The sequence below is a fragment of the Dipodomys merriami genome, unplaced genomic scaffold (assembly GCF_024711535.1).
Source record: "Dipodomys merriami isolate MVZ:Mamm:240054 unplaced genomic scaffold, mDipMer1.0.p SCAF_655, whole genome shotgun sequence".
Taxonomy (NCBI): domain Eukaryota; kingdom Metazoa; phylum Chordata; class Mammalia; order Rodentia; family Heteromyidae; genus Dipodomys; species Dipodomys merriami.
The window spans coordinates 516,097-541,265 of record NW_027206241.1 but is presented as its reverse complement, the minus strand read 5'-3'; the positions used below and the strand labels follow the sequence as shown (position 1 = coordinate 541,265).

Genomic DNA, 25,169 nt, shown 5'->3' with positions numbered 1-25,169 from the left:
TGCTCATACCCACCTGCATTCACACCCACTCACACCTGCACACACCCACCTACACCCCCACACCCCTGCACTCACACCTGAACACACCCACCCACACCCCCTCACATACCTGCTCATACCCACCTGCATTCACACCTACTCACACCCACCTGCACCCCCACACCCCTGCACTCACACCCACACCTCTGTACTCACACCCACCCGTGCCTCCTCACACCCCTGCACTCACACCCACCCCTGCACTCACACCCACCTGTGCCTCCTCACACCCCTGCACTCACACCCACACCCCTGCACTCACACCCACCCGTGCCTCCTCACACCCCTGCACTCACACCCACACCCCTGCACTCACACCCACACCCCTGCACTCACACCCACCGTGTTCACACCCCTGTACTCACACCCACCCGTGCCTCCTCACACCCCTGCACTCACACCCACTCACACATCTGTACTCGCACCCACCCTCACACATTCACGCCACTGCACTCACACCGCCTCACACCCCTCCTACTCTGTGTCTCACACACACCTTAACACACCTCCTACCCCATCTCCATGTCTGTGTGATTGTGGGGCTGCTCTGGTTGTTGGAGCGGCTGGAGTTAGGACCCAGGAACACAGCGGGGACAGGATATAAATAGAGAGGAGAGTGAAGTTTGACTGGAGCTGACCTCACTCCTCCCCACCCAGAGCCTGAGGCACAGGCAGAGGGGCAGCTGTGGAGCTCAGGAGCCGGGACTACGGGACTAAGGCAGAGCCTCCCGGTTCCCCTCCGGTTCCAGGCAGAAGCGGGAAGGACAGCCAGCCCCGCCCAGCCCCGAAGGCGGGCCCCTCTGGGGGACGGCGGGCGGCGGGAGGGCTGTGGTGCAGCCTTTTGGATGCTTTCTCAGTCTGGAGCTGGCCTTTGCGTCTTGCAGTCCGCTGCCTGTTAGGTGGAGAGAAAGAGAGAGAGAGCACACCTCTCTCACAAACTCCACAGAGCTGATTTTCAAGTCCTGAAGCCTGTGAAGTATCCCTGTCCCAAAGAAGGGGAAAGTAGAGGCCAGAGCCCCCCTCTCAGGAATTCCACGCGGGTCCCCGCCTCTTCTGACCTCTGGGAACCATGAAGAAGCTGCCGTCCCTCGGCCACTGGCGCTCCTGGCTGCTGCTCTGTGTCTGTGGATTCCAGGTAACGTCCCGAGCAGCCGCAGTGTGTCCACATGGACGTCTGTGGAGGCTCTCCGGCGTCCCGAGGTGTGGCCTTGTGATTCCTGCGGGTGTCTCACAGTGTGACCTTCCCTTGCAGGTGTGTGCAGTCCCACGCAGAGCACAGGACCACCCAGGTAAGAGGTGTCACCTCCGCGGGCCGGCCGGCCGCGGCCTCTCGTTGCCTAGCTGGCACCCTAGGGAGAGCTGATCAGCACCCTGGCTGTCCAGGGTCGCCTTTTACTCCTCTTTGTCCTGTCGACCCTGCCATGGGGCCGTCTGGCCAACATCTTCATACTGTGATGCGGAAGCTGGTCTCGTGGGACACGTGGGACCTTGTGGTGAAGGGATGTGCTTCCCGCCTCTCTCACCTGAGCCCGCTAGAGCTCCCTCTGCGCCACAAGCCCTATGTGCCGCCGTCCTGGCAGGGCTGGTCCTCTGCCAGTGCCTGGCATGGCATGGGGAAAAACCTCACCTGGCCCGCACGTGTGCGAGTGCGTGAAGGTACTGGACTTGAACTCTGGGCCTGGGCGCTGTCTTTCAGTTTTGATCAAGGCTAGCACTCTACCACTTAAGGCACAGCTCTACATCTGGCTGTTTGGTGGTTAACTGGAGATAAGAGTCTCAGGGGCTTTCCTGCCCAGTCTGGCTTCAAACTGTGATCCTCAGGTGTGGACCTCCTGACCGTTAGGATTACAGGTATGAGGCACAGGTACCTGTCCGCCTTTGGCCTTGCTGCAGCGTGTCCGTGTGTGTAGACCGGGTGTGGAAGGGTGGGATGGGAAGGGGTGAGCGGCCGGGGGGCCGGGTTGGCGGCTCTAGGCCTGGGGCTCCCAGCCGCTTCTAACTCTGACCCTTTGCTGAGGCTTATGGCTGGCTTGGAGCCAGGCCTCTGACTCGGGGTGGAGGGTGTGGGGGTGGGGTCCTGGCAGCCGTGAGCAGCCCGCCTGTTTCCAGGGAACCTGACAATGGCTGCTGGAGCTCAAGCCCAGGCCACGGCCTGGCTGCCAGGGCCCTCTGGCAACGTCATGTAGGTGCACTTCAGCCCTGCCCTTCCGAGTAGAGGTGGCCGATTCTCCCACCCACGTCTTCAAGGCCCTCCCTCCTTAAATCCTCTGCAGGAGTGTGGAAGCCATGGGCCCACCTGTTCCCCAGCCACTGCCCCGGCAGAAGGACCCAGGGGCCAGGTAGCCACACTTGTCACCACACTAAGGAGGCGTGCAGTGAGGAGGGGTCTGCTCATGGAAAGGGGCTCCCCTAAATCACTCCAACACACTCAAAATCACTCCAAAGGCCTTCCAGGCTGTGCCCCTGGACATAGCGTCACCCCATCCACAGCTGTGGGGCCTGCTCGGTGCCCGGCCGCCTCTCCGGAGCCCTGCAGATGGACACAGGCATGGCACACACAGGGAGCCCCGGTCAGATGGGGAGAAGGGGTGGGTACAGGGTTGGCACGCATCACCCTCAGGGCGTTAGCTGTTCAGGGCGTTAGCTGTTAAGCGTTCGCCAGCAGTGTGCTGGGCATCTTTACAGGGTTGTACCGGGTGGCAGATCTCCCAGGCCTGCACTTCAGCAATGGGAGTGATGGACCAGGACACAGGCATCAGGGTGGCAGTCAGGGGCATGGCACCCCAGGAGGTGACGGGGAAAGGACGGTGGTGCAGGGCTGGGTGGGTGTGGGAGCTGGAGCTGAGCATGGGCGCTGCTAGTGTCCTGGTTCATGCAGCCATACCAAACTTGTTTTGGTAAGAAGGCCCAACAGGATATGCTGTTCATGTTGGTCCGTCTTGGCACCTGGCCGTGTGCCCTCTGCCTCGTCGGTGTGCAGAGGTCACTTGCCCTCGATCTGTGGCAGAGGGGACCCGGCTGGGCGGCGCCTCACTTGGAAGCCTGAGCCAGGCTGCAGGCACACCCCCAGGGGATGCTCAGGCCGGGTCATCTGTCCACACTGGCTCAGGGGCTGCTGGATCCCTAGCTCTGCCAGTACACAGGGGGCTTAGCTTCGTAAGTGATCTCAAATCATGCCGCTTCTCAGGAGCCTCTGTGCTGTGGATGGTGGCCGAGCAGGTTTAGTGTGGTTACCCTGTCCTCACTTTGTGGAGAGACTGGAGAGCGGACACTGGGACCAGCCGGGCAGGGACATCTGCCACCACCCAGGCACCGAGCCCTGGTCCTGGCTCCCCATGACAACATACGAAGCTGTGCCTGTCGGTTAATTCCGACCCCTAGATGGTGCTGGCTAGGAGACTGCAAGTCATTTGCAAAAGTTTATAAACATGTCCTTTTATAGGTAATGACTGTAATGAGGACCAGGGGACTTGAGAAAAGTAGCAGCCATGTCACCACTCGGACCCTTCCTACGCGGGGGGCCGTGGGGCTCTGGCCCCAGCTGGGGCCAGCATGCCCGGCAGCCACCTGCCTGCCTCTTGGGAGGCTGGGGAGCCCACAGCAGGTAATCACGGTGGTCATTCCACACAGTGACCCGTGGTGTGTGGTCGACAGTGGCCCGCCCTGCACTGTGGGAACCTGAATGTCACCTTCCTAGGGTGGAAAACTACGTTCACGATGGCCTTTTGAAAAACAGCACTGTCGTCCTGTCAGACACAGGGGTCTATCAGATAGTGACTTTCCAGGGGCAAGGACTACAGATATAATTGCATTCCCTGTGTACCCTATGTTCATGATGAACTGGTCTCTACTCATTCCTGCATTTCATCACCCATTCTACCTGTGATTTTTTTATTTATTAATTTTGTGCTTGAACTCAGGGCCTCACACTCTAATTTTTTGTTTTGTTTTTGCTCAAGGCTGATGTTCTACCACTTGAAACACCTCTGGCTATTTGGTGGTGAATTGGAGACAGAGAATCTCAGATTTTTCTGCCCAGGCTGGTTCTAAACAGTGATCCTCAGATCTCAGCCTCCTGAGTAGCCAGGATTATAGGTGTGAACCACCAGTGCTCAGCTAGAGTATGTTTATAATGACTAACATCCGGACCTTGGGAGATTTCAAATAAAAAAATCTGAGTTACACACACACACACACAGACACACATACACACACACACGCATGCATGCACGTACACACGCACGGAACACAGAGAGGAGATAGAATCCTTTACATAGCAGAAGTCTGACTCAGGGGCCAGACGCCAGATCAGGCACAGAACGTCTGGTGGAGGTAACCGCCGGGAGAGGGCCGAGAGGGTGGTGACAGGGCCAGGAGGCCTGAGGGGAGGCCAAGACCTGGATTGGAAAGAGGCAGCTACACAAAACACAAGGACCAGCTTTCCAAGCAGTGGGGAACATGAGCTTCAGTGTTGAAGGGAGGCGGATAGAGCCCAGCAGGCAGAGATGGACTGGTGGGGACCAAGGACAGGTCATTTGAAGGACCCCTCGAAAGTGGAGTCCTGGGAAGGGGAGGCAAGGGGCAGAGAAGAACCAGGAAAATTATGAGCTGTTGTCACCATCAATTCTTGTCTTCTCCCAGCCAACCTAAAATGATGGAACTTTAGATATGGGTGCAAGACTTATGATGGCAATGGCTGGGAATCTTCCCCCGCCTCTGTCGTCTCTTATCCTGTCCTGCCTCCCCTCCTCTTTCTTCTTTCTCCCAACCTCCCTGCACTGTCTTCTCCTGTCTCTGACTCATCCCCAAATGGCCATGTGACTGCCAGACGAGCCACAATGTCTAAGAAGACACCTTGCCTTGGGTGGGTCTGCCTGCGAGAGCCATGTGGCTGACTAGATCAGCTCTTGTCCTTGGTGATGGGAAGGCGGCCGCAGCCTGTCACAAAAGAGCAAGAGCCTTTCTGCTTTCTCTCAATCCTTTAGGTTATATGGGCCTGTGGACGAGCCAGGCCTATCCTGTTAGTACCACCTCATTGTTATTTAAAATTGACAGGACTAAATTGGGGGGAATTCTACACTTAGAACACCCGGATCTCTAACGTCTCCAAAAGCAGAGACCTGGAGATTCTGGGCAACTGACCTGCAGTGGCACCAACATGGCATGGACAGGGTTCTGTGGTTCGGTGTCTGCAGCTCAACCTGCCACAGCCCTCCTGCCCTGGAAAGGTCCCGGTCCTTCATCGCTGGCACCTGCCTGTCAGCAGATGCATGCCGCCAGCTGTTTAACCCGCAAAGCCATGCCCTCAGGATGGGCCTGGCATGTAGGTGCAGCAGTCTGTGCCCACGTCCCTGTGCCCAGCTGTGAGTTCACACGGCAGTACGTCACAGGGGGCTAGGCACTGTGGGAAGCGCAGCAGGGGAGCAGGTCCAGCAGCCCCTCCTGAGAACCTCTTCCTCGGCACGCCCTTGGGGTTGCAGCTCCTTCTGGGGTGATACCATACCTATGCTTCTCAGCAATTCCTCCCAGAACCAGCTGTAGCCTCAGTCACCGGAGATGGTGAGGGTGTTGTGTCCATAGGTCAGCGACGCACAGGGGATCTGAGGAGCTGGCCTCTGTTCTCTATACACTGTATGTGATTTCTTTTCCTGATTTTTCCCGTGGTAAATAAAAGTCAGTGAAGGTTTTTTTCAGTGAGTACCCTAGATTTATGTGGAAATCATGGTAGATGAAATGGGTGCTTTGGCCTCTTGCTTCTCCGAGTCCCACACACAGCCTCCAGATGTCCAGCAGGGCTCTCTAGCCTGTAAACAGGAGCTAGGCCGTGGGCAGAGTCTTGCCTTTATGCTCCAGAAAGCACTTTGTCCTCGGCTTACATTTTAGATTTTTGTATGTAACGTGCTGTAAGGACAAAATGGAAACAAGTTTTTTCTTTTTGTCAGTCATGGGGCTTGAACTCTGGGCCTGGGTGCTGTCCCTCAGCTCCTCAGCTCAAGGCTAACACTCTTACCACTTAAAAAAAGCGCCACTTCATTTTCTGGTGGTTTATTGGAGATAAGAGTCTCACAGACTTTCCTGCCTGGGATGGCTTTGAACTGCTATCCTCAGATCTCAGCCTCCTGAGTAGCTAGGATTACAGGGGTGAGCCACTGGCACCCAGCTAACAAGTTTTTTCTTAACAGGAGGAGTTTTGTTTTGGTGCTGGGGACAAAGCCAGGAACTCTCTCAGGCATGCTAGGCAAGTGCTATGCCTCAGCCTGAGAGGTTTAAAGATATAGCAGCCATAATACATCCAAGAAGGAATCAAGACATTTTTGTCGCATATATTAACATAAATATTATCACTTCACAGTTTAACTTGTTTCTGAGCAAAAATTAAAAACAATGCAGTCAAATTTATCACCTCAGAACGCTTTTATATTATTACACTTATCTTTTGATCCAGGTGGTATAAAGCATGAGGTGGGCTCCTTTTTTTCTCCTCAAACGGCTAATGGCTCCACCAGTTTTTGCTGAGTATATTTCTCTTGTTTAAGACACCATCTTTATCATAAGCTATCCAGCCAGGTGCCAATTGGTTCATGCCTGTAATCCAAGCTACTCAGGAGGCTGAAATGGAGATCTGAAGCCAGCGTAGACAGACAAATCTGGGAGACTCTGCAATAAACCAGCAAGTCAGTGACTTCATCTGTTCATGTAACATGAGACTAGAAACTAGTATATCTGCATAATATGTAAACAAAAAGATCATGAAGCCAACCCTTCTCAGTGGGCAGGATACAGGTACAGTGGGGGGCGGCGGGGGGCAGCAGGGCTGGGCCTAGGAAATATCCTAACATGGCCTTGCATGCAATTTGAGCCAGGACTTTCTTGCTGATCTTACAAATAGGCAAAGGACACAATTATCTTGTCAGTCATTGTTAGCACGGATAAGAAAGTGTTTCCCAAATACCTCCAACAATGTCTGGCACAGCACTGAGGAGCACTGAGGTTCGTGTCCTTCTTCCAGAACTGTTTTTCATTGTTTCTTTCCTTGTCCAATGATGGCAGACATTGGCTCATTGTGGGGTTCATTTACTCTTCCCAATCAATCGAAGGTCCAGCTCACAGCTCCATCCTCAGCTCCTTCCTCCCCAGTGGTGATTTAACAGCTCCATCCTTTCCTCTGCAGGCTTTGCTGTCTTGGCCTCTGCTTCCCATTACTGGCCACTGGAAGATGTGGACGGGATCCATGAACTTCAGGATACCACTGGAGGTAGACCTGGGCACTGGAGTGCCACAGGCCAGGGGCTGGGGCATCAGGGCACCAGGAGAACCATTTGAGCCATGCCTCTGCCCGAGACCCCCTTTTAAATAGAAATTTTGAACAACTTTTGTTCTTGATGCTATCAAGTGGCTGATGTGTCCAGCCACAGTGCCATAGTACAGAGCTCAGCCTGTGTTCCAGTCATTTCTGTTCTGGTTCCTTGCAGTGTGTGTGTTTGTGTACAAAATCCATACACATATATGGCAGTACTGGGGTTGGAACTCAAGACCTCATGCTTGCTAGGCAAGCACTCTACCACTTGAGCCATGCTCCCATCCCATGTAATACATTAAAAAAACCACAGGCTACTGATTACTATGGCCATGAGCCCCACCCTGCCAGCACACCGTCACCTTCCTATGGCTGAGATTTAGTGTGCTGCCAGGAATCCACAGAACCCTCTACAATGTTTCCTTATACTCTTAAGCTTCAAAGTCACAGCCTGGTGGTGGGGGAGGGTCTCTGGGAAGGACACAGGGCGCTGTCTTCAGTGTGGTTTGCTAGCCTGCCCTCCTTTTACGTGGATGGCCGCCCCTGAGCACAGCCTTACAGACAAATATTTTCTCTGAATTCATGCTTCTGTGGGGTGAAAACACACTGCAAGTTTCTGATGTGGCTGGTTCAGAGAAAAGAGAGCACTTGCCCTGGTCAAACCTCATTTTTCCTGTTGGGTCTTTGTTTTTAAGCTCTTGGAGGTAATACCCCTGAAAAGTGGAAATGCGTTGTCAAAATAAATAGCTCACTGCCCAGGATCCAGCAACTAATATATTAGGAGTCATTTCAATAAAGAGCCTGATAGCTACCTATCAGAGCGCTCGTCCCCCAGCCCTCATCTGAGCCAGTCATTTAATCGATTAAGTCAGGAAATCACACAAATACAATGGCGAAGGGGCTGACCGCTGTCCATTGAGTGCACTGACTCTGGTCAGACTCTAAATAAACAGATCAGTGTTTTCTGGAAACCCTGGAAGTGGAGCATCAAGTGGTCTCCTCTCACCATGTCACCCTGCCAGCAAGCCGCCCTGGCACGTTTCAGTTCAACGAGAGGTCCTCAAGGAAGAAGGATGGTGGATGGCTGGGAATCACGCCATGGATGTGCTGCTGCCTGCTGTGTGCGACTAGGCTCTGTCTTGTCACTTGTCACCATTTCACCATGTTCACGCCATGTTTGTGTCTCATCAGTTCTCACCAAACCATCTCCATAAATTCTTTTGTTGTAGCCATTTCACAAATGGCCAAGTTCAGTATCTTATCTCTCAACTACGCCTCTGTGCGAGAGTGGAGCCACTCTGGAACCCTTACCTCTGAGCTTGTGGCCGGGATCGACAGCTCCTGCACCCATCTTTGGAATGAACAGTGTACTGCAGCTGGCTGGCACAAGGGCAGAGGGAGCCCTGGGGAGGAGGGGAGGCCGGGGTGGAAGGAGTCCCCTCCAAGGCAGGCCTTGTTGAGAGATGTGCTGGTTCTGTTTGTTTACTTATGTTTGCCATTGTCTCACTCATGTGTTGTGCTTTCTCTCTTGTTGTCTCACCCAGCATTGCGAACCCACAACCTCACTGTGCTCCCTTCCCACAATTCTACCTTTGTTTCTACCAATGACTCTGCCTACTCCAATTTCTCTGCAACCGTAGGTGAGCACCTTGTGTGTGTTTCTGATTTCTGTCATGCTGGGATCTCCAGTGAACTTGAGGGCTCAGCAGTCCAGTCCTGTGGGATGCCACTCTCTTGGCTGGCAGATAAGTGGGTAGCAGTTAGTAGAAGCAGACAGAGCCAGGGTGGATGGCCAGGCTCAGAGGGGCAGGTGCTTGTCCATATTCCCAGCAGATTCTGAAATGGAAGCTTATTTCCAAAGCAAAACCGAGCCAAGATGAGATCTTTTCGAAACACAGAAAGAGGGGAGAAGAAGCCCTTTTCAAGGAAAATCAAAATTAATTCAAAGTGCTTCATCCAGAATTTAATCTTTTCCAAACGTTAAAATCAGCATTATCTTTGCAGCTGGATTTTAAAACTCCTAAGATGCTTTCTTCTGAGACACACCCCCACGAGAGTCATGACTGAATTACTGTCTTCTTTAATGATCCCAGAGCCCACAGGGCTGTGTGTTCTCCATGCAGCTGAAACAGAAGGGCAGCGATTGTGGCATTTATTTGGTGGGCCTCAGAGACCAGTTCTAATCACATAGATCCATTTTCTAGCCCATCTCCCAGTTGCTCCTTCAACTGTGGGGTGTTTGACTCCTGCAATTAATTTTGCCAAGCAAATGGTCTTGCTTAGGGGTTTGTGCAGCCTAACTCAGTTAAGAAACTGTTATTTATCCATTTAGTGCTGTATAAGGTATAGATCTCTCTGGCAAGAAACAGGGTAAGTAAAAACAATAGTTTCAACACAGTAAGGACAAACAGTGGTCCCCGGGGGGTTATCCAGTCATAAAGCTGGTCTGGGTGGCAGTGTTGGGTCAGAAGGCCGAACAGCTCCTGGGTATACATTGTACCCAAAGCCAACAGGGCCATTCTCCCCAGTCTCTCCCAAGTAGCAGAGGAAAATGAGCAAGCTGACCACAGTGAACAACAGATGCTGCCACTGTTAGGTTTCATAGGCCCCGCTTATCCTCTCTAAAAACCCCGTGCCTTTGTCTCTCCTCCATCAGACACATTTGAGTTAGAAAGAGGACAAAACAAGATGTCTGGATGGGCAGGGCTTCTGAAGGGATTTATGGCTGTGGGGTCCTGCAGCTGGCAGGCCCTCCTCGGACTGTCCCAGGCCCTCCCAGGTCGGAAACACAGGCCCCACAGCCAGGTGGGATTAGAATGCCCTAAGCCGAGCTCAGGAGAACAGAGAGCACATCATGCTCCATGTTCAGTCTACTAAAGGAAATTCGAAACGAGAATGGGCTGGGAAGGATCCGGCAGCATGTGATATGATTAGGACAGCGGGGCACAGCCGTTCGTTTCACCCCAGTGGGTTCAACCATTGGCAAAAAGGACAGTTACTGTATCATTCCGCTGTAATGCATGTGACACATTAATAAGACATCAATAGGATATTATAATAATTTACCACCTAACACTTAAACTTATACATTATTTATAATTACTAATAGTTAAATATTAATGAATGCCATTAATTTTCTAGATAGTGTGTGGTATTATGAATGTGCAATTATGAAGACAAGGAAGCTGTGAATCTGACTTGTGTCTTTAGGCTTCCAGTCTCATAGGGTCACTAACACACAGTGCTGTCTTTCCTCTCACTCAGATATTGTGGAAGGGAAGGTCAACAAAGGCATTTACCTCAAGGAGGAGAAGGGGGTAACACTCCTTTACTACGGCAGGTACAAGACGTCTTGCATCAGCAACCCGGCTCAGTGTGGCCCTGAGGGTAAGTGACTGCTGCCTCTCCTACTTCCATGCGTTTTGTTGTGGGTAATGGCTGCTTCTCTGGCCAGTGGCAGATGTGAACATGAAGCTCCCATCAATTATAGCATGAAATGTCAAATACAAGCTGGAGAGAGGGAGCGGAGGCAACATAGGCAGCTTGAGCTCAGACTGGAGTGCCATCCTGGAGATGAGAGTTATACACCATTGTGGCCCAGAGCTATGGGATGGTGGTATTTCATCTTGTCACAGAGGAGGGGACCCTCCTTTGGGGAGCCACCTTGCTGCCACCCGCCCAGATTGGGATGGGGCTGCGGCATTTGTGGGAAGCAAATTGATGGTGTGGCTGCCACCACGTTATTTCTGGCTCTGACATGTGGATGCCCAGTCTGCAGGGTGTGCCTGTTAACCCTCACACTGGCTGTGCCTGGGCCACTGAGGGCAGCTGGCAGGGCTGCTGTATCTGTCTCCACCATCAGCCGAGGCCTGTGGTTAGAGTGACAGCATGGACAAAGAACAGGTGGGAAAGGGCAAGCAGGGACCCATGCTTTTCCTCATTCCTCGTGAGAGGCCAACCTGCTCCTGGGGTCTGGCTGTGAACATAGCACATCTGGGCTGAGTTTGAAACTTTCTGAGCCGTCTCTCCTCTGCCATTATCACCAGCTGGAGCTTTCAAGTTGTTTCTTTTAGGCAAAATGGAAATGTTTGTTCCTAAGGGTAGAAAAGTTTCATGCAGTCCTGCTTAAGGCTCTGAGACATCTTGGGTCTTAGATGGCCCGAGGCAACAGGTTGTGTGTGGTTCTAGGAAGAGACAGACTCCATTCCAATGAGGACAGATAAATGTGGGAGGCTACATTTCAGACTCTGCCAGGCCCAGATCTGTGTGGAACAGCTCTGAGGTCAACACCTAGGCTGGGAAGCAGCTAATAGGACTTGAGCTTGTCCCCAGTTCAAAGAGCCCTGGGAACACAGCAGGCTTATTTCTGCAAACTCAAACTCCCCTCTGGGGAGCTCAGGCGAGGCTGAGCTCTGGGGAGTGGGACATTTTCATATGGCTTTCCCTGGCCTCCAGAGCAGCAGCTGCTCTGGGGAAGGGAGTATCTCTGTGGCTCAGCTAGAGTTTATCTCCCCCAGGTCCTGGGAGTCCCAGGGCTAGTACTTTCCCCGATGACGGACCCAGAGGGAGCGTGTGGCAGGGCCCAAGGGAAGTGTGGCTCAAAGCTCAAAGCTTCCCAGCAAGGCCCCTGGACCCCAAGGTCCAGTAGCCTTGGAGTTAAAAATCTTAAATTAGCTGCTACAAAAATAGAAAAATAGGAAATGTTTAAGGGCTTCTATTTTCCTCAAGAAAAGGCGTATTCCCATTTTGGGATCCTTGGTCTTTTGTAGTTATTCCTGACATTGGGCTAAATTGTTTCTTGAGGAGCTTAGGGTTAACAACTTTCTTTCGGTGGGGGCGTCCTGGGGTTTGAACTGAAACCGTTCGGTCTGCCAGGCAGGTGCTCTACCACTTGAGCCATGCCTCCCCCGATAGGGTCTGGCGTTTTTGCCCAAGTTGGCCTCAGACCACGATCCTCCTAGCTCAGCTTCCAGAGCACCTGGGAACACAGGCGGGAGCCACGGCAGCCATCTCTAACCCGCTCAGCCAAGCGGGAGCGGCTGCAGTCACGGCCCCTTCCCCTTCTCCTGGGGGTTCGGGGTGTCCGGCCTCCCCGCCGGGGCCCTGGGGCCAGGCCCTGCCTCCGCTCCCCCCTTGGCAGGCACGAGGTGGCTAACTTTAAAAAGCTGTCGGAACAAGGTGGACATGTTCGCGGGGCGGCCTGGGATGGAAGGTCCCGGAGGCCGGGCCGCGGGCGGGCCGGGGACGCGGGGCTGGGCGGGTCGGGCGGTGTGGAGGCCCTGCCAGGCTCGGCGCGCGGTACCTCAGCATCACCGGAGCCAGCAGCCTTCCTGACGCCGGGGCGCCTTGCTCCGACTGCCCCGCGCCGGACGCACGCACGCACGCACGCACGCACGCACGCACGCACGGTCCCCGCCGGGCCTGACGGGCACGTGGGTTGCAACTGGGCTGCTGTACGACGCCCAAGCGTCCCCTCTGCCCGCCTCACACACGTGCGCATGCCTGTGCGCATGTGCACGCTCCTCCCCGCCACTTGGCCACTGGTGCGCATGCCCCTGCGTCCCGCCGCCCTTCCCAGATAACTGCGCATGCGCGCACGCTCTGCTCCAGCCATTTCGTCACTTGGAACTCAAGCGCGGCCGAGCCCGGGCCCTCGCCCTTTCCGGACTCGGCCTCTCCGCGGCGGGGCCTCCCTCCTGCCAGCCTGTGAGTCCGCTTGTCCTTACCTTGTCCTCCCTTCCTTCCCGCCTGCCTGGCCCGGGAACTCGGGGTAGCATGGAGTTCGCCCGTCATGGCACGGGACGAAGCGCCCTCGTCCAGGGTTCCTGTCCCCGACGCCCAGAGGTGTCGCTGTCCGCAGCCGCCCACGGCTGGCCGGGAGGCCGGTCCGGAGGCGTCCGGGCCCAGGGCTCGACCTCGGGGCCTGGGCGCTGCCGCTGGGTCGAGGCCGGTCAGCCCCACTTCCGGCTTCTGGGGAGGAGTCCCAGGATGCTGCTGTCAGGCCTCAGCCCCACTTCCGGCTTCTGGGGAGGAGTCCCAGGATGCTGCTGTCAGGCCTCAGCCCCACTTCCGGCTTCTGGGGAGGAGTCCCGCGGACGCTCCTGTCAGGCCTCAGCCCCACTTCCGGCTTCTGGGGAGGAGTCCCAGGATGCTGCTGTCAGGCCTCAGCCCCACTTCCGGCTTCTGGGGAGGAGTCCCAGGATGCTGCTGTCAGGCCTCAGCCCCACTTCCGGCTTCTGGGGAGGAGTCCCGCGGACGCTCCTGTCAGGCCTCAGCCCCACTTCCGGCTTCTGGGGAGGAGTCCCGCGGACGCTCCTGTCAGGCCTCAGCCCCACTTCCGGCTTCTGGGGAGGAGTCCCGCGGACGCCCTTGTCAGGCGCGGCCAGGAATCGAACTGCGGTCGGCAGAGCTCCGCCTCCCGAGGAGCTGAGACCCCCAGCGGGGCCGCCGGCCTCAGCTCAGTTCCTTTGTTCTTACCGAGCGCTGTGGTCTGCAACGTGGAGACCAGACGCTTCTCGATGGACAGTTGTGAAGGAGGGACGCTGAGCAGCGCCGTGTGGGCCGCGGGCCGGTGTCGGCGCTGTGCCACGGTCACTTCCAGGACGAAGACCATCTCGTGTCTTCCATGCTTTCTTTGCTTGAATGTTTGGGCCTCTGGACACTCTCCTATGGCCATTTCACCTTGGGCCTTGAAAGTGTAGGTAGACATGAGTGAGTGTGTTTCAGGTGGACTGTCTGCTTAGATTATCCATCTCTTGACTTCATCTGTGACTTTGCATAACACTAATATTTGTGAACTTACAGCTCCCATTCATTTCCAGGGACCTCTGTCTTCTGAGGACGTGCGCCTCATTTTACATTTTGGATGGGTTCAGATTCACTGCTCATTGCAAGAACAACATATAGAATCAATTGGTCAGTGTCAGGCTTCATTCTTTCCCTTCCCTTTCCTTTCTCCATATTGATCTCAGTCTCTGGTTGTGACAACACTGAGTCTCTTCAGACTGGAGACACAGGCTGGCATTTATGCACAAGCCCATCCCTAGAGGGCCCATAGTGTTTTAGGCAGAGTGAGCTAAGAAGCAGGCTACGGGTCCACAACCTGCTTTTATGTCCTCAATCCAACACCACACTGAGTTTTTTTTTGTTTTTGGCGGTCGTGGGGCTTGAATTCTGGGCCTGGGCGCTGTCCCTCAGCTCTTCAGCTCAAGGCGAGCGCTCTACCACTTGAGCTACAGCGCCACTTCCGGTTTTCTAGTGGTTTATTGGAGATAGGAGTCTCACGGTCTCTCCTGCCCGGGCTGGCTTTGAACCGTGATCCTCAGATCTCAGCCTCCTGAGTAGCTAGGATTACAGGCGTGAGCCACCGGCGCCCGGCCACACTGAGTTTTTAAGATTTATTTTTATTACCTAATCCTTACCTAACAGTATTGACTTTTTTATTATTTATTTTTCCTGGGGAGAGTCCTGTAGCCAGGACAGCATCATATTGAATTGAGGAAAAGGAATTAAATGCGGCAACATTTTCTTTTGGGAAATATCAACTTCTGTGAATCCTACTGGGATTACATTTCATAACAAAAATTTCACAACTCACCATGTGTGCCTTGCTATGAAATCAGTTGTTTCTGAGCATAGAGAGGCAGGCGGGTAGTCTGGAGTTCACTCTGACCTCTGTGACATGGAGTACAAGGAAGAGGTCTGGCACTGTGTCCCCTCCTCCCACCATTGGAGTGTGGCCTGCATGCTGCCCTCCAGCCTCTCTTACTGTCCACAGGATGTGTGATATGTACCATAATGACAACAGGTTGCCACCTCCGATGTCTCTCTTGATGTTCATGTCATGTAGTACTCCCCATGGTTCAGCTTTCCTCAGCAGCCTGCAAGGTGCCCCAAGGACCCAGGTAGAATACTGGAGACTTCCAGAGTCCAGGACTCTCCCGGTACTGTAAGGTTCATGGTATGGGGTTTTCTGTTTGTTTTGGTTGTGGTACAGAGGTTTGAACTAAGGGTCTGATGCCCTCTTTTGCCTCTGCCCCACTTGAGCCATGCCCCTAGTCCTACTTTGAAAGTCAGCTTTCCTTTGTAGCTGATCCAGAGTGATTGTGCATAATCATGGGTCCAGTATGTGTTGTGGATGACCAGACCAGCTCAGCTGACGAATCTGTCACCCAGACTGCCACTGTTTCTTTGTGGTGGTGAGAACATTCAAAATCTTGAGGTTCTTTTTCTTCTTAAAATTTTCATAAAGGTGGTGTACACAGGGGTGACAGTTACATAAGTCAGGCAATGAATGGATTTCTTTTTGGACAATGTCACCCTTTCCCTCACTATTTCTATGAGAGTTTCCTTTTACCAAAACAATAGAGTGAGAAGTTCCAAGCCAGGGTTATAAAAGTTGTGCCAGGGTTTCCGTGTTTATATTAATTACTCTGGGGCTTTGACCACACAAAGATACAGAGCCATTTAGCTGCTATGGCATTGGAAAGTCTTGAAACAAATATGTTAACTCAGAGATACTGCAGTGAGGATGGCTATCAAAGAGACACCAGTTTCTCTACCAGTAGCAGCTGCCTTCTGTAGACTCAGTGGTTCCAGGTGATTCCTCCCCCACTCCTCTCCCTCTTCCCCTCTGCCCCTGCCCCATCCTCACCAGCTCTGTTTGTTCTCAACCAGGAATCATGGGTGGTCACTGACCCCAGCCTGACTTGGGGCCAGGCTACTGCAGAGTGCACATGTGTGGGTGTGCATGTATGTAACACAGACATGCAATGTACACATGGGTAGACATGCACACAACATACAGATATGTATGTATCTTTGTGGACACATGCAATATGCACAAGTGCATACATGTATAATCATTCACAAGTGTATTCACACATACACACGAATACACATACAACACACAGGAGGACATACATGTACACAATACATACAGAACTGTACATACAAACATATACATGCATGTAACTTGTGTCCAAACATGCAATACACACATACATATACAAGTGTATATACACATCACTATACTTTAATACATACTTTAATACAATTGTACATATACATGTAATAGAAGTATGTACATACATTAATACAAGTGTACATATACGTGTCATACAAGTACGTAAATACATATGCAAGAAAACTTTTCTTACTTAGAGGGAAGGGGAGGTGGGTATGGCTTACTGGAGGTAGGAAGCAGAGTATAGGTAGGTGGTTAGAGATGCACAGGGTAATGACAAGGCCACAAGCCAACACAGCTGAGCCCTGTGGCCCTGAGAGAGAAGCTGGGCCCCAGACTTGTGGGAGGCTGGCTTTGTGTCCCTCCATATCTGGAGACTGGGGGTCGGGTCCACCTGGAGCAGCTCGTTGCACTGACCATTCTAACAGGGACCACTTCATCCACATGGCATACTGCTTTGCCCAGCAGGAAGAGCCTGCAGATGGTGTCTGCAGAAAAATGGTTGCGGCCAGCATCTGTGAGCCATCGGCAGGAGGTGGGAGTCAGGGGCATCGCAGCCTTTAAAATGTGTTTCTCCCATGAACCTCCTATGAGCCTTAGCACTTGTGGGAGGCAAGTGCCAGGGGCAGCACAGACTTTAAACGTGCATTTCTCCCATGAAAAGAACTTTCCTCCTGAGAATTTAGTTTAAAGACATATAATTTGAGATGTGCAAAAAAATTAGCTTCAAGTTCCATTTGAAATATTCTTTCAAAATTTTAAAGAACATCTTACAACTCAGCAGAGGGGCTTGTTTTAAAAAGCTATGAACTCTGTTAGGATGTAACTGAAGATATAAAAACGACCATGTAGAAGTGTATTTATGGACACGGAAGGAAATTCATGAAGCAGTAAATGTTTTCTTCAAGTGTTTATCAACCCATATATACAAGATGGTTCTTTGTAAAATGTATTCACAAAAGAGATTTTGGTGGGTCTGGACAGGGAAAAAGAAGGGCCACGCTGAAGGTTTGCATTTGCAAGCCTGGGAGTGGACTGCATGGGATCTGACCTCAGCCAGTCACTAGACTGGCCCCATGGTTTTGTCTACACCAGCTATTGAGTGAGCCTTTGGCAGACATGAGCCAGCAGTCCTCAGTGCACTCTTTCTTCTGAGTGACTTGTACATATTCTGCTTCCACCAGCTTACCCACCTCTTTCTGTCCTCAGGGGTCACGTTTTCCTTTTTCTGGAAAACACAAGGCGAGCAATCCAGACCGGTCTCCTCTGCCTATGGGGGACAGGTCATCTCTGATGGCTTCAGAGTCTGCTCCAGTGGTGGCAAAGGCTCCGTGGAGCTGTACACGCGTGACAACTCCATGACATGGGAGGCTACCTTCAGCCCGCCAGGTGAGTGGTGTCTGTAGCCCAGAGCTCCTGATGGTGTTGTGACAGCAGGACCCGGCGGAGCCTGTGGGGGCGCATGAGCAAGGTGTCCCTGGGAGGGCATGAAGCCTGTGACAAGGGGTTCAGAGCTGGGCCAGGCAGTCCTGACTGGGAGCTCACTGCAAGCTGCTGTGTGCATTGTGGAGTGGAGGTGGGAATGGAATAGAACCTGCAAGCAAAGGGCAATGGGAGAACCAGTTTAGGCCTTGCACCCAAACTCCAGGGAATCCTGTTAGGCCCCACCCTAATATACCAAAAAAAGATCAGAGAAAGGAGGCTCATTCACACCATAGGCAGTGCAAGAAGAGGCAGCATACGCATTTCAGCCCGTCTTCCCTGTACAGGCAAGCACTTGGGGCTGTAGTAGAAGAACTGGGCCCATGGGAAGGGATGCATAGTACCAAATAGCTCTGGGCCCCTGGTCTCAGTTGGGCCCATGGTTTTCGTTGTCCCTCATCTTGGCATTGGTCAGGGGGCCTTGTTACAGTACCAGTGGTTGCTGCGTGGCTGGTGCTGTTAGGGGAGGCGCTGCTCTTCCTTGCTTGCAGATAATTTCTGTTGTAAAAATGTTATCCATGAGTCCTGGAACTTGCTGGATTCTAAGTAATTGAAGAGAGGCAGACCCAGAACACCGGTGGTCTCGGTGGTGGTGGAGGAGCACTGAGGACTGGTGGTCTTGGTGGTGATGGAGGAGCACTGAGGACTGGTGGTCTTGGTGGTGGAGGAGCACTGAGGACTGGTGGTCTTAGTGGTGGAGGAGCACTGAGGACTGGTGGTCTTGGTGATGGAGGAGGAGCACTGAGGACTGGTGGTCTTGGTGATGGAGGAGCACTGAGGACTGGTGGTCTTGGTGGAGGAGGAGCACTGAGGACTGGTGGTCTTGGTGATGGAGGAGCACTGAGGACTGGTGGTCTTGGTGATGGAGGAGCACTGAGGACTGGTGGTCTCGGTGATGGAGGAGGAGCACTGAGGACTGGTGGTCTTGGTGGTGGTGGAGGAGCACTGAGGACTGGTGGTCTTGGTGGAGGAGGAGCACTGAGGACTGGTGGTCTTGGTGGTGGAGGAGGAGCACTGAGGACTGGTGGTCTTGGTGGAGGAGGAGGAGCACTGAGGACTGGTGGTCTTGGTGGTGGAGGAGGAACACTGAGGACTGGTGGTCTTGGTGGAGGAGGAGGAGCACTGAGGACCGGTGGTCTTGGTGGAGGAGGAGCACTGAGGACTGGTGGTCTTGGTGATGGAGGAGCACTGAGGACTGGTGGTCTTGGTGATGGAGGAGGAGCACTGAGGACCGGTGGTCTTGGTGATGAAGGAGGAGCACTGAGGACCGGTGGTCTTGGTGGAGGAGGAGCACTGAGGACTGGTGGTCTTGGTGATGGAGGAGGAGCACTGAGGACTGGTGGTCTTGGTGGAGGAGGAGGAGCACTGAGGACTGGTGGTCTTGGTGGTGGAGGAGGAGCACTGAGGACTGGTGGTCTTGGTGATGGAGGAGCACTGAGGACCGGTGGTCTTGGTGATGGAGGAGGAGCACTGAGGACTGGTGGTCTTGGTGGTGGAGGAGGAGCACTGAGGACTGGTGGTCTTGGTGATGGAGGAGCACTGAGGACTGGTGGTCTTGGTGATGGAGGAGCACTGAGGACTGGTGGTCTTGGTGGAGGAGGAGCACTGAGGACTGGTGGTCTCGGTGATGGAGGAGCACTGAGGACTGGTGGTCTCGGTGATGGAGGAGCACTGAGGACTGGTGGTCTTGGTGATGGAGGAGCACTGAGGACTGGTTGTCTTGGTGGTGGAGGAGGAGCACTGAGGACCGGTGGTCTTGGTGATGGAGGAGCACTGAGGACTGGTGGTCTTGGTGATGGAGGAGGAGCACTGAGGACTGGTGGTCTTGGTGGAGGAGGAGCACTGAGGACCGGTGGTCTTGGTGATGGAGGAGCACTGAGGACTGGTGGTCTTGGTGGTGGAGGAGCACTGAGGACCGGTGGTCTTGGTGGAGGAGGAGCACTGAGGACTGGTGGTCTTGGTGGAGGAGCACTGAGGACTGGTGGTCTTGGTGGAGGAGGAGCACTGAGGACTGGTGGTCTTGGTGGAGGAGGAGCACTGAGGACTGGTGGTCTTGGTGGAGGAGGAGGAGCACTGAGGACCGGTGGTCTTGGTGATGGAGGAGCACTGAGGACTGGTGGTCTTGGTGGTGGAGGAGGAGCACTGAGGACTGGTGGTCTCGGTGATGGAGGAGGAGCACTGAGGACTGGTGGTCTTGGTGGAGGAGCACTGAGGACTGGTGGTCTTGGTGATGGAGGAGGAGCACTGAGGACTGGTGGTCTTGGTGGAGGAGGAGCACTGAGGACTGGTGGTCTTGGTGATGGAGGAGCACTGAGGACTGGTGGTCTTGGTGATGGAGGAGGAGCACTGAGGACTGGTGGTCTTGGTGGAGGAGGAGGAGCACTGAGGACTGGTGGTCTTGGTGATGGAGGAGGAGCACTGAGGACTGGTGGTCTTGGTGGAGGAGGAGGAGCACTGAGGACTGGTGGTCTTGGTGATGGAGGAGGAGCACTGAGGACTGGTGGTCTTGGTGGAGGAGGAGGAGCACTGAGGACTGGTGGTCTTGGTGATGGAGGAGGAGCACTGAGGACTGGTGGTCTTGGTGATGGAGGAGGAGCACTGAGGACTGGTGGTCTTGGAGGAGGAGCACTGAGGACTGGTGGTCTTGGTGGTGGAGGAGGAGCACTGAGGACTGGTGGTCTCGGTGATGGAGGAGGAGCACTGAGGACTGGTGGTCTTGGTGGAGGAGGAGGAGCACTGAGGACTGGTGGTCTTGGTGGAGGAGGAGGAGCACTGAGGACTGGTGGTCTTGGTGGAGGAGGAGCACTGAGGACTGGTGGTCTTGGTGGTGGAGGAGGAGCACTGAGGACTGGTGGTCTTGGTGATGGAGGAGGAGCACTGAGGACTGGTGGTCTTGGTGGAGGAGGAGCACTGAGGACTGGTGGTCTTGGTGATGGAGGAGGAGCACTGAGGACTGGTGGTCTTGGTGGTGGAGGAGGAGCACTGAGGACTGGTGGTCTTGGTGGAGGAGGAGGAGCACTGAGGACTGGTGGTCTTGGTGATGGAGGAGGAGCACTGAGGACTGGTGGTCTTGGTGGAGGAGGAGCAATCAGGACTGGTGGTCTTGGTGGTGATGGAGGAGCACTGAGTACTGGTGGTCTTGGTGATGGAGGAGCACTGAGGACTGGTGGTCTTGGTGGAGGAGGAGCACTGAGGACTGGTGGTCTCGGTGATGGAGGAGGAGCACTGAGGACTGGTGGTCTTGGTGATGGAGGAGGAGCACTGAGGACTGGTGGTCTTGGTGGTGGAGGAGGAGCACTGAGGACTGGTGGTCTCGGTGATGGAGGAGGAGCACTGAGGACTGGTGGTCTTGGTGGAGGAGGAGCACTGAGGACTGGTGGTCTTGGTGGTGGAGGAGGAGCACTGAGGACTGGTGGTCTCGGTGATGGAGGAGGAGCACTGAGGACTGGTGGTCTTGGTGGAGGAGGAGGAGCACTGAGGACTGGTGGTCTTGGTGATGGAGGAGCACTGAGGACTGGTTGTCTTGGTGGTGGAGGAGGAGCACTGAGGACCGGTGGTCTTGGTGATGGAGGAGCACTGAGGACTGGTGGTCTTGATGATGGAGGAGGAGCACTGAGGACTGGTGGTCTTGGTGGAGGAGGAGCACTGAGGACTGGTGGTCTTGGTGGAGGAGGAGCACTGAGGACTGGTGGTCTTGGTGGAGGAGGAGCACTGAGGACCGGTGGTCTTGGTGGTGGAGGAGGAGCACTGAGGACCGGTGGTCTTGGTGGTGGAGGAGGAGCACTGAGGACTGGTGGTCTTGGTGGAGGAGCACTGAGGACTGGTGGTCTTGGTGATGGAGGAGCACTGAGGACTGGTGGTCTTGGTGGTGGAGGAGCACTGAGGACTGGTGGTCTTGGTGGTGGAGGAGGAGCACTGAGGACTGGTGGTCTTGGTGATGGAGGAGGAGCACTGAGGACTGGTGGTCTTGGTGATGGAGGAGCACTGAGGACTGGTGGTCTTGGTGATGGAGGAGGAGCACTGAGGACTGGTGGTCTTGGTGATGGAGGAGGAGCACTGAGGACTGGTGGTCTTGGTGATGGAGGAGGAGCACTGAGGACTGGTGGTCTTGGTGATGGAGGAGCACTGAGGACTGGTGGTCTTGGTGGAGGAGGAGCACTGAGGACTGGTGGTCTTGGTGATGGAGGAGGAGCACTGAGGACTGGTGGTCTTGGTGGAGGAGGAGCACTGAGGACTGGTGGTCTTGGAGGAGGAGCACTGAGGACTGGTGGTCTTGGTGGTGGTGGAGGAGCACTGAGGACTGGTGGTCTTGGTGGTGGTGGAGGAGCACTGAGGACTGGTGGTCTTGGTGGAGGAGGAGCACTGAGGACTGGTGGTCTTGGTGGAGGAGCACTGAGGACTGGTGGTCTTGGTGGTGGTGGAGGAGCACTGAGGACTGGTGGTCTTGGTGGAGGAGCACTGAGGACTGGTGGTCTTGGTGGTGGTGGAGGAGCACTGAGGACTGGTGGTCTTGGTGGAGGAGGAGGAGCACTGAGGACTGGTGGTCTTGGTGATGGAGGAGCACTGAGGACTGGTGGTCTTGGTGATGGAGGAGGAGCACTGAGGACTGGTGGTCTTGGTGGTGATGGAGGAGCACTGAGGACTGGTGGTCTTGGTGGTGGTGGAGGAGCACTGAGGACTGGTGGTCTTGGTGGAGGAGGAGCACTGAGGACTGGTGGTCTTGGTGATGGAGGAGGAGCACTGAGGACTGGTGGTCTTGGTGATGGAGGAGGAGCACTGAGGACTGGTGGTCTCGGTGGTGGAGGAGCACTGAGGACTGGTGGTCTTGGTGGTGGAGGAGCACTGAGGACTGGTGGTCTTGGTGATGGAGGAGCACTGAGGACTGGTGGTCTTGGTGATGGAGGAGGAGCACTGAGGACTGGTGGTCTTGGTGGTGATGGAGGAGCACTGAGGACTGGTGGTCTTGGTGATGGAGGAGGAGCACTGAGGACTGGTGGTCTTGGTGATGGAGGAGGAGGACTGAGGACTGGTGGTCTTGGTGGTGGTGGAGGAGCACTGAGGACTGGTGGTCTTGGTGGAGGAGGAGCACTGAGGACTGGTGGTCTTGGTGGAGGAGCACTGAGGACTGGTGGTCTTGGTGGTGGTGGAGGAGCACTGAGGACTGGTGGTCTTGGTGGAGGAGCACTGAGGACTGGTGGTCTTGGTGGTGGTGGAGGAGCACTGAGGACTGGTGGTCTTGGTGGAGGAGGAGGAGCACTGAGGACTGGTGGTCTTGGTGATGGAGGAGCACTGAGGACTGGTGGTCTTGGTGATGGAGGAGGAGCACTGAGGACTGGTGGTCTTGGTGGTGATGGAGGAGCACTGAGGACTGGTGGTCTTGGTGGTGGTGGAGGAGCACTGAGGACTGGTGGTCTTGGTGGAGGAGGAGCACTGAGGACTGGTGGTCTTGGTGATGGAGGAGGAGCACTGAGGACTGGTGGTCTTGGTGATGGAGGAGGAGCACTGAGGACTGGTGGTCTCGGTGGTGGAGGAGCACTGAGGACTGGTGGTCTTGGTGGTGGAGGAGCACTGAGGACTGGTGGTCTTGGTGATGGAGGAGCACTGAGGACTGGTGGTCTTGGTGATGGAGGAGGAGCACTGAGGACTGGTGGTCTTGGTGGTGATGGAGGAGCACTGAGGACTGGTGGTCTTGGTGATGGAGGAGGAGCACTGAGGACTGGTGGTCTTGGTGATGGAGGAGGAGCACTGAGGACTGGTGGTCTTGGTGATGGAGGAGGAGCACTGAGGACTGGTGGTCTTGGTGGAGGAGGAGCACTGAGGACTGGTGGTCTTGGTGATGGAGGAGGAGCACTGAGGACTGGTGGTCTCGGTGATGGAGGAGGAGCACTGAGGACTGGTGGTCTCGGTGATGGAGGAGGAGCACTGAGGACTGGTGGTCTCGGTGATGGAGGAGGAGCACTGAGGACTGGTGGTCTTGGTGGTGGAGGAGGAGCACTGAGGACTGGTGGTCTTGGTGGTGGAGGAGGAGCACTGAGGACTGGTGGTCTCGGTGGTGGAGGAGCACTGAGGACTGGTGGTCTTGGTGGTGGAGGAGCACTGAGGACTGGTGGTCTTGGTGATGGAGGAGCACTGAGGACTGGTGGTCTTGGTGATGGAGGAGGAGCACTGAGGACTGGTGGTCTTGGTGGTGATGGAGGAGCACTGAGGACTGGTGGTCTTGGTGATGGAGGAGGAGCACTGAGGACTGGTGGTCTTGGTGATGGAGGAGGAGGACTGAGGACTGGTGGTCTTGGTGGTGGTGGCACTAGGGACACTGGAAAGAGGCAGAGATGCTGAGATGCTGAGCTTGATGGGGGTGGGAAGGTCCTCAGGTCCTTATTAAGGCCTTGAAGGTCATCTACTGGGCCTGAGTCTGAGGTGTAGGAGAAAACAAGGAAGGCTAGGGAGGGTCCACAGTGGACTTTGAAAAGGCAGAGACTTGGCCATGGGGGATTTCAGTTGGCAGGCCAGGCGGGGACCAGAAAGGGCTGGGCAAAGGTGGAGGGGCGGGAGGAAGCTGAAGATGGAGGCCTCCGTAGAAAAGAGGTACCTTTGAAGTATTTTGGGAAATTTATTTCTGGTTCATTGGAGGGAAGTTGTGACTCACTTATTACATGGTCTACCTAGATCCCACCTCTGTGCCTGGCAGTGTGTGCAGTCAGGTTCTTACCACCTGTGCTTGGGTCTTTCATTTGCAGTTGAGGCCATGCCTCTACCTGTGCTCCTAACACACTCCAGATTTGCCCTCTTGGATCCCCACGGCCGCCTGTACTCCGCCGTACATAGTACTGTTGGAACCTCAGCTGTGACCCATACCATCTCTTGCTTGCTGTCAGAGTTGTGTGTGTATAAGAGCCTCATCCCAGTGCACCTTGGGACAATCATGTGAGGCACCTGGCAGGTTTTTTGAACTTTAACACGTGTTAAGATAAACTCTACGGTTTTCACGCAGGGAAATGGAGAGATTTTGTAAACATCTCTGCAGGGAAATATGTTCTTCATTTGTACATTGAAGGGATTTGTTATTTTCAGAATCCAGAGTAATAATACTGTGGGCCTGTTTAGGATCCCAGTGTCCTCCAGAGACTTAAAATTATTTAGAATGTTGCACAATCCTGAGTAAGAAGCCCTGATGTAATTGCTGGTCATCCTCAATGGCTGGGTGGCGGGTGCTGTGTTATTTAGAAGGGCTGCCCTGTTTCTCTGCAGCAAGCCCATTAGAACTTCTTACACAGAGCTCATAAACAACAGGGCCCCTTTGGGCAGCAGCAAGCTGCCCTCAGAGTGGTATAAGATCTTCTCATACATGAACATGGCTCTCAGGCTGGAAGAGGAGGGGCTTCCTCA

The 25,169-nt window shown here is 54.4% G+C and overlaps 1 protein-coding gene across 1 annotated transcript in view; it reads left to right on the top strand.

The window, feature by feature from the left end:
* Positions 1-905: 905 nt before the first annotated feature.
* The window catches only part of LOC138815654 (adhesion G-protein coupled receptor D1-like), a 93,436-nt gene continuing 69,172 nt past the window's right edge, over positions 906-25,169 (top strand). Inside the window, exons 1-5 of the mRNA XM_070005068.1 lie at positions 906-1,174; positions 1,292-1,328; positions 7,211-7,294; positions 10,601-10,723; positions 17,511-17,690. Of these exons, the coding sequence (XP_069861169.1) occupies positions 1,109-1,174; positions 1,292-1,328; positions 7,211-7,294; positions 10,601-10,723; positions 17,511-17,690 (490 nt within the window). The 5' untranslated portion in view covers positions 906-1,108. The remainder of the gene's footprint in view (positions 1,175-1,291; positions 1,329-7,210; positions 7,295-10,600; positions 10,724-17,510; positions 17,691-25,169) is intronic.